The 8,979-nt window shown below is 40.7% G+C and overlaps 1 protein-coding gene across 7 annotated transcripts in view; it reads left to right on the top strand.

The window, feature by feature from the left end:
• Positions 1-25: 25 nt before the first annotated feature.
• Positions 26-8,979, top strand: part of SLC30A7 (solute carrier family 30 member 7) — a 31,079-nt gene continuing 22,125 nt past the window's right edge. Inside the window, exons 1-4 of one of the 7 annotated variants that reach the window (XM_054833917.1) lie at positions 26-288; positions 471-572; positions 6,511-6,619; positions 8,069-8,156. In XM_054833917.1, coding sequence (XP_054689892.1) covers positions 234-288; positions 471-572; positions 6,511-6,619; positions 8,069-8,156 — 354 coding nt within the window. In that variant the 5' untranslated portion in view covers positions 26-233. Of the gene's footprint in view, positions 289-470; positions 573-724; positions 1,069-4,033; positions 6,422-6,505; positions 6,620-8,068; positions 8,157-8,979 lie in introns of those variants that run through there. The other 6 variants (XM_054833916.1, XM_054833922.1, XM_054833921.1 and 3 more) reach the window with 6 other exon arrangements.

The following is an 8,979-nucleotide window of genomic DNA, read 5'->3' as shown; positions in this document are numbered from 1 at the left end:
CCCGCGGGACCCGCCGCCAACCCCAGTCCCGCCTCCTGCGCGCGAACGGGCCGCGGCGACACGCCCTCGCGCCGCGGCGACGCGCAGGCGCGTAGTGGTAGGCCGGAAGTGTGACTGGCGTGTGGGCCGGCCGCCGGGGGAGCGTTCCTGTCCTGCCCCGCCTGCCTGCTCTGCCGGCCGGGCACGCCGTAGCCCCGGCGCCGGGAAGATGTTGCCCCTCTCCATCAAGGACGATGAGTACAAGCCGCCCAGGCTCAACCTGCTCAGGAAGGTGTCGGGCTGGTTCAGGTAAGTGTCCAGGGGAGGGGGGCGGGCGCAGTGAGGGCCGGGGTCGCGGCCGAGCCCCCGCGGAGGGGCTGGGGAAGGCTGGTGCCGAGGGCCCCTGAGCCGCTCGGCGAGCGGGTTCAGCCTTCCGCCGCTGCCTCCTGCCGTGTCGGCAGCAGGTGATTCGCTGTGTGCTCTGTCTGCAGGTCCATCCTGGCGGACAAGACCTCCCGCAACCTCTTTTTCTTCCTCTGCCTCAATCTCTCCTTCGCCTTCGTGGAGCTGCTCTACGGCATCTGGAGTAACAGGTACCGCGGCGGGGGGGCGCGGCACAGGGCGGCTGGCGAGGCGGGAGCGGCTCCCAGCGTGCAGGAAGCAGCGCCTCCCGCCGCGGTCAGTGCCACGTCTCCCTCTCGGCGGGGCCGGGTCGGGGCGCCGCGGGCCGGGGCCGTGTGGCCGGGCTCGGCCTCCTTGCCCGCCGTCCGGAGGGGCCGGTCGGCAGAGCGTTGAGGGCTACTGGAGAGCTTCTCCTGACCGGGAGCGCTCCAGTTGGTAGCGACCGGCTCCGCCATCCCCTCAGCAAGACCCCAGAGGCTCGGGGGTAGGCGCTCCTGCTTGGGGGGCGCGACTCAGCGCATAATGGAGGAATGCTGTTTGAAACTGCTGTCTTGCCGGCCGTGCTGCTCGGGTCTTTGCTGAAGAGTTGGCCTGGCCTTGGCGTGAGTTACAGGACCCAGGTGTTTTAACCGTTTCGTGCCTGCCACTTGCCACAGAGACCCTATGTCTGGGAACGTGGCTTTATTTGTAAGTTGATAGCTGGGTGTCAAAAAACAGCACTGCACCAAATGTCCTTGTCCCTGAGTGAGAAACAGGATTAACGCATCCTGGTATAGCTAAGTGGTAGTTTATATAGCACACAAATTCACAAAGGTGGAAAAAGCAGGAAGGACTTGACTAAATTGCTACTGAAAAATCTGTAGTAAAATAGAAGCAGAAATGGAAAATATCTTCAGTACTGGTGTACGATGTACAGGTAGAGAACAGACAGTGGCAATAGTATCTCCGTCATGCATCATTTTTGATAGAGAAGTTGTTTTATGGTGGTATTTCAGTCTCTATGTCAATAGTTAGTTCAAAGTGGACTGGCATGGACATGTTATTTAATCCCAACAGTGTGTTCTTCCGCATAGAACTTAAAGTAGGCTTTATCAAAAGCTGTGGTATGGACACGGATTACTGGAACTCTTAATCAAGAGTCTGGAGTAAATGCAATAATGTGGATTTGGAAATGGTTGCATCCTAATATTTATCATGTTTCTCTGAATCTCTCAAACTGTACTATAATATCCTTAACCTTGATGACAGTAATTGCCACTGTAGCACAGGTGAGAACGCAGTGCTGTCTTGGGCACACACTATCTTGGCAATGTGCAGATCATCTTGGATGTGCTTGGTTTTGACTTTGATATTGATTCACTTTGCAATTGTGTGAGGATTATTATATGTGTAGTCTGTCTATTTGAGTATGGATATTTTTTTAATAGCTCAGAAGATGCAAATATTTTTCTCAGTGGTTCAGGTATAAAGAGCTTTATGTTCCTGTGAGTTTGTTCTGATGTCTTTCTTTTAAGCATAACAATTTTTTTGGTAGTGTGACCAGAAATAAAATATATGCCAGAGAAAGTCCTGTATAATTAAACTGAGAAACTGAAGTGACACTTGCCAGAAATTTGTCACTGAAGAATTGGGCTTACTGGAATTGAGAAGACTCTTATTAATTTTTGTTCATTTAGAGATTAAGAATTGGGATTTGCAGGATAGTCATTAGTTGGACATCTCGTTTATATTTCAAGTCACTAATTGCAGGTATCTTTACATTAAGCCTAGATTTTGAGCTAGAACAAAACAGTATCTTAGCAAGTATCTCTTTAGTAGAGAGGAGTGACAGAGAATATGATGAGGAATGCGCTCAGTCAAAGCAGATGGTCCATGCCTTGGAAGAACAAACAGATAACGAGCAAACAAGGAGCCCCATAGGGAAAATTATTTCTTCGGTTTGAAGAGCACAGCTCCTTTGCTCTGTGTGTGAGAGATACAGAAACAGAATGTTTGTAAAGGGGATCTTCTGTATCATCTTGGAGCACTTCTTTATTACACTGTGGCCTATCTTGGGTATGCCCAGTGCCTGATGCTGCAAGTGTTAGAAGCATGATCTTGAATTCTGTTCTCTCGTGCCCTTGATGATGTCAGTGAGCGTAAGATAGCAAGGCTAACAGGCTGCCATGATTATTCAGATGATTCTTTCCTTGGCTTCCACAGACTAAGGAATTTCTTTTTAATTGTGATTCTGAAAGTACGCTTTTGTCCATTTAAATTAAAGCAGATTGCTGCGAGTTCTTTGACTAGAATATTCTTATTTCAAAATCAAATCTATTATTTTAGCCCCCCAAATTTTTGTCAGCAAGTTCTAAAAATCTTCAATTTTATTTTTTTTTCCTTATATCTTGCTTTGTGCTTAGGTTTGGTTTGCCAAGTAGATTGTTTCCTGAACTTATGTAGCTGTTTTGTTATTTATATGATCTTAGAAATATTCTCGTATGTTAATGTTCTTAAAGCACAGACAACAGAACTGGATGTGGTATTTTACTAGCTGAGAACTTGTTTAAAGTTGAAATCTGCTACTTGGACTGTTCTGTTTTAAAATACTATTACGTGCATACTTGTATAATTTGGTGTTAAACTTACGTTAATAAACCAGCTGTGGAAATGTCCTCATTTAGACACAATGTATTTGAGTACAGGGTTTCCGCTAGATAATAATCTGGATGATGTGTTCCAATTCTAATGGAAGTTCTTGCATACATCCCATGTTGCTAGTGGTTGACTGCATCACTTGTTTACTTTAGTAATCACTTTGCACTCAGTTCTTTAAGGTCTTGTTAATTTACAGGTCATTTTAAAAAAGCCTCAGATGAAATCAGACCCGCCTCTTACTAGGCTTCCTATTGTTTGTGCAGTTGAATCACTTGTAGCTTTACCTATAATAGACAGCATGTTTATGCAATGTGGTGAATTGCATTGCAGACACAGTCTGTGCTGACCCCTCTTGATAAATCCACATGCCTCTGGCTACTTGGAGGTGTTAGCTTAGGTCTTGAAAGCAGCACAGCTGTGTTTTTGTTGTACCTATGGTAAGTCTTGCCTCTGAGATTTGCAGGTGTGAGCACAGTGGCATGATAACTTGCTGCATGGTTTCTGGTTCTAGAGTTAGTATAGGATTTTGTTTTGGTAACAGTCCTTATACACTCTTCTCTTTCCCAGGAGGCTATAAAAAAGACAAAAACACACCCCAGAAAACACTAGCTAGCTGTGGTGTGCCATGCTTATTCCTTCCGTGTCAGAATCATTACAAACTTAGGGTTACTGTCACCCTAATTACCTTCTACTTGAATGTTTGGTGTGCTTTGTGGGTTTTTTTTCCCCACTGGATCTTCCTTACTGCTCAGAACCAAACCTAAAATGAGCTGTTTCCCTAGGGATGTCACCTGGTTTTGGGGAGGGAAAAGCTGTCACCTATACCCTTCAAGAATTCGATAGGAAATTCTATTCTGCTGTGTCATAGGCACCCAGCTAAAACCTTTGGTCTTCCTTTAAAGTTTGTTCAGAATTACTTAATCTGTTTCCTGCTTTGGTGGCTAGACCACCTAAGGACAATTTATCATGCCATCATCCTCTGCCTTAAATGTGTTATAGTTGTATGAATATATATACCTCTGTATGTGTCCATAAATTATATAGGTAAATATATATAAAGCAAGATATGTTCTCTCCTCTCCTTCAAACCCACTTCTTCCACAGTTGAATGTTTCATCTGAAACACTTCTGATTAGTCTAGAATTTATTTCAGTCAGGCTGAAATGGTTTGTTTTTTAATGTGAAGTAGTTCAAACTTTGGCTAATGAAACTTTGTATTTGACTTCAGCGCGAAAACGTGGCTGTCCTCTAGAACTTGTCACTACCAGTAACTACTATTTGTTCTTCAGTTTCCAAGAGCTGAGTTCTGTAAGTAACCGCTCTTAGACAGCCAAAGGATTGGGAAAATGGTACTTTTGGGACAATTGTAATAACAAATGCTTATCAGTACCTCTGTATCAAAAGTTTTCAAATATGAAGCAATTTTTGTGTTTCAATGCACACACTTCCTTGCAGATTTACAGTACCTGTTCATGATTAGTAATTTAGTAAAATTTAGCAACTGTTGTGTATGATGTTAAATCAAACTTACATACAGCCTACAAACTGATATGAGTTCTACTGACTGGGTGACTCATGAACTAAGTTAAGTTGCCTTGAATTTTGTAGGGTAAAACAGCATGCTAAACTCTTTCTGTGTCTGTCAATCAAGATTGTAGTTGTGCATTGGTAATTGAAATAAACCATTTAAGAAGTGGTCTTAGCCTCTGCTTCATCAGCTTCTGGATGAAAGGGGAGTGTGTGTCTTCCAGTCAATGCCTTGCAGCTGGTAAGGCAAAGATTTAAGGCCAGATAAGGTTTACAAGCAGTGGCTCATCATTGTTCTAATACCACTCTATCATTTTGAACTGGAATTAGCTTGGATCCATTCAGCTGAAAGAACAGATGGAGCAGGTATTTGTTTGCTTTTCTTTCTGTGTGGACACATTCCAGTCAAACTAGAAGAGTAATGGTGATCGCTGCCAAAAGGAGCAAATGATTGCTGTCTGTACACTTAGCCAACTGAAGAAGCAGCCATCCATAGCAACTTAGTGCTCTTGTCTGCATTTTTATTTTTTAAAGTCGTTGATAGAGCTCTGTGCTCTCAGGAGTGCTGTTGTTGCTTCCTTTAATTTAGCGTAGCTTCGCCACAGTAAGTTAACCTTGGATGTGTGTGATCCCAGTAGAGATTGGGATGCTGGAAACCTTGCTTTTTGCTGTGAAGTAAAGTAGTTACTTATCCCTCTCTCATATAGTCTGTTATAGTGGGAATAACTAGATGCATCTTGGATAAATTCTATATGTGTTTATGATTCAGGCTAAAACTGCTGGCTGAAGATTTGTGATTGGAAATTTGGAGACTGAGCAGCGATAAATTAAAAAGTATGTAGGTCTGGTGCTTTGGCAATGCCATCAAGGGCTGGCTTCTCTGCTCAGGTAAAATGTAAAAACAACTGTAAACATAAAAGATGGCTATTTAGGAAAGGTATATAGTAGTCAAAAGTATTAAAAAGTGTATTGCTGTCGTGCTTTTATTTCAGGCAAAAGAGAATATGATCCTAGAATTCCCTGTGTACTGCAACTCCATTTTTTTCAGCCTGCCTTACTCATAGAAAGTGTCAAGTTGCTGCAGCGTGAATGAACATCAAAGACAATTCTTATCTGATGATGCATTAGTTCTGAAATAAGATGCTTGAGAGGAAAACTGCTATGCTGAAGTAGACTTTACAGAATGTTTGACATAATGAACTAAAATCATAAGTGGAAGACTTCTGAATTTACAGGCCTAAAATAATTTCACAAGCATATGTTTGTCAAAATTTTATGAAACTTTATTTTGATTGATTCATTGGGGTCTTTTTACCGCAGATACTAAAGAATTTTTGACCAATTTTCCCTGTGTGTGCAAAGTCTTCCAAAGTATCAAGTTTGGAAATGGATTTGAGAATATTGCTTCTGTTAATGCTTAGCGCCATCACTATGGTGGTATTGGTAGTCTTCAGAAGAAGAGTTTAAGTATTGCTGTATCAGTTAACCTATTTATATACTGCACATGATACTCAAAAGCAGTATCTTTAAATCTAATTTTTAACTAGATGTGAAATACTACTTCTACAAACTCATGTGGTGTCAGTATTTAAATGCAACTTGTGTGTATGTGCTATTCTAGCCGAATTATGTTGGTGAGAAATAACAGCTATGGGTATATCTTCTCCAGGGGCTTTGGTTTGTGTGTGGCAGGGGAAACTATCCCCTGCTACCACCAAAATCATATGCTAGGAGGATTTTTTGCCACAAGCTCTTCCAAAGTGCCTTCCCTAAGCTGATAAAAGCAGTTTTGTCATTGTCTTTGCATTGATGGTCTAGTGTGGATCTCTCCTAGCAAAACCATGCCTGAAGCTTAGACACACAGTGTATTCTGCTGGTGCGTAAAAGATTAAATACTGTTTTTTTCATAGTCAGCATGTAGCATATGGAACTTAACTTTTTTTTTTCTGTTCTTTTCCAGTTTAGGTCTAATATCAGATTCTTTTCATATGTTTTTTGACTGTACTGCTCTGCTGGCTGGATTAGCAGCTTCAGTTATTTCAAAGTGGAGGTCAAATGATGCTTTCTCATATGGGTAAGAAACGACGCTGTTACCTTAATGTATTTTAGTAAATGTCACTGTATGAACAAAACCTCTTTTTGCAGAACATGGAAAAACAATATTGAAAGTGTGCATTTTTTAAGGCGAGTTATTTAAACCTTTAACTTAATATCCCCTTAGAAATAGTAACAATGTAAAGGTATTGCTTTTGGGGAGCAGGTTCATCACTTGTAAGGTCTCTGTGATCATTCTTGTGGAAACAAGTTAGACAGCAGAAAGTTGCCCTGCACTATCACGTGTTCATGGCACCAGTGAAATAAGAGCAGCCGCATCGTGGGTTGCAGTGAGGTGCATTACAGGGAATCTCAGACTGTGGTGCTCCATGCCTTCTTTGGAATAGAAAGTGACAACTGAAAGGAGCTAAGTCTCAGTGATGCTGCACCTGAGATTATAAACCATGCTTTTAAAAACCTGTGGGTTGCAACAGTTGTGGTTGTTATTAACACGGATCCTCAAGGCTGAGGTATGTCATCCTATGCTGCCCTTCAGGGATATAGCAGCTGCACCTGGTTCTGTTTCAAGGGCACTTGATTCCATTGCACGTTGCAGTTGTGCCCTATAAAACAGTACTGGTGATACAATATGATTAATTGGTGATACTGATTAATTAACAGCAAATGAGCTGTAACGTGGGTTACTGCATTCCCCATAGCATTACTGACGTGACTGTCAGCATTTAACTTCAGCTGTCTTGCCTAAGCATAGATCATGTAGTTTGGAACTTAAAGCACTGTTTAACTAAGGTGGAAACTCCAGTGTGGCTAGAAATCAATTTAGGAAGAATTCATTGTACCATGAACTAATTGCAATGAAAGCAGGTTCTGTATTAATTACTGCTTTGCATTTAAACAGCTGGTGTTCCATTTATTGGAGAACAGCCACAATTTATTAAGTCTAATGTTTGCTACATTGGAATTACATGTTATACTAACCTGGCTGTCTTTTATTGAAAAAATTTAGTAGCTGAAATAATTACTTTCTACTTCAAACTTTTACTAAAAATCCCCCTACTAGAGGGGTAGCAAATTAATGTATGACTGTTTGATATTAAACAGAACTTTACATCAGCAGAGTTTTATTAGATGTCACATGCCTGTCTTATTCTCTGGCTTCCAAATATACATTTATACCATAACTTTGAGTAGAGATGATCTTAAATGGGAAGATTTTGATGTATTGAAAGTTTTCTTTTGTCTAGATCAGGTAATGGCTAATCTAGATCACGTGATTTCTGTCAAAATACAACATAGTGAATTTCGTATATTTGTAGTTTATATACTGCATCTTCCATTTAGCAATTCCCTGTGTAATATGACTGTTCGAGAACTAGAAGATTATACTCCAGTCTCCAAATTCCACTTTGAATTTTCAGCATTTAAATGGACATGCTAATATCTGCTATTGCTTTTTTGTTTCTTGCAGGTATGTTCGAGCAGAAGTACTTGCTGGTTTTGTAAATGGTTTATTCCTCATCTTTACAGCATTCTTCATTTTTTCTGAAGGTGTTGAGGTATGTTATGAAGTCAATTGCACTATCACTTGCCATATTTCTATTTGTAGAGTATATTTAATGGGGATCAAATTATTGAAATTGTTTATGTTCATAGATGGTTTAAAATCTGTGATTTGAACAGAGAATAGGGTCATCTGAAATTGCTGTTTTGTGACACAGAAACCCAGCTTTTCCAGTGTATCTGTACTAGCTTCTTAAATAGTGTATTTTGATACACTATTAGTGTGTAAAGATTCTGTGAGAATTACCCTGTCCTTTTTTTGACCAGTTAAGTATGTTGTAGAAAGATCTTTACTTCTCACTGTTAAAGAACAAATGAGGCAAAGAAAGAAAGGCCAAAACTAGTCATTCAGAGGAGAGAAGTTAGTCATAAGAAATGGAAATCCAACTTCTTCACAGAATGTACTAAATCATTAAAGAAAGGGCATTAGCTTCCAAATCTTGAAGTCTGATATAAATGGCAAGTAGTAATAGCTTTAATATTTACAAGAGTACTTTTCTCGATTTTTTTTTTTTTACAAGATCGTTCAGATAATAATTTCAAGATTAAAATTTAGACATCAAGGGTGTCTGCACTGAAGTGAGGTAGCATTAAAAAAAGAATTGATAACTGATTCTAAGCAGCTTGCATTTTACTTTCTGATGGGAGGTGCACTATAAAGTTATTTAGACTTGTAGTTCAGAATACATTCTAGTAGAATTTTTTTTAATTAATAGAGAACTGGTAAGAGCTTTCAGGAACATATCTTTTACATAGATAAGCCTGTAAATACTTCAAAGTGAGTACAAACCAGGCTGAAATTGCCTAAAACCTTGGGAA

Source organism: Grus americana, chromosome 8 (genome assembly GCF_028858705.1).
Source record: "Grus americana isolate bGruAme1 chromosome 8, bGruAme1.mat, whole genome shotgun sequence".
NCBI lineage: Eukaryota > Metazoa > Chordata > Aves > Gruiformes > Gruidae > Grus > Grus americana.
This window is presented reverse-complemented; position numbering and strand designations above follow the sequence as displayed.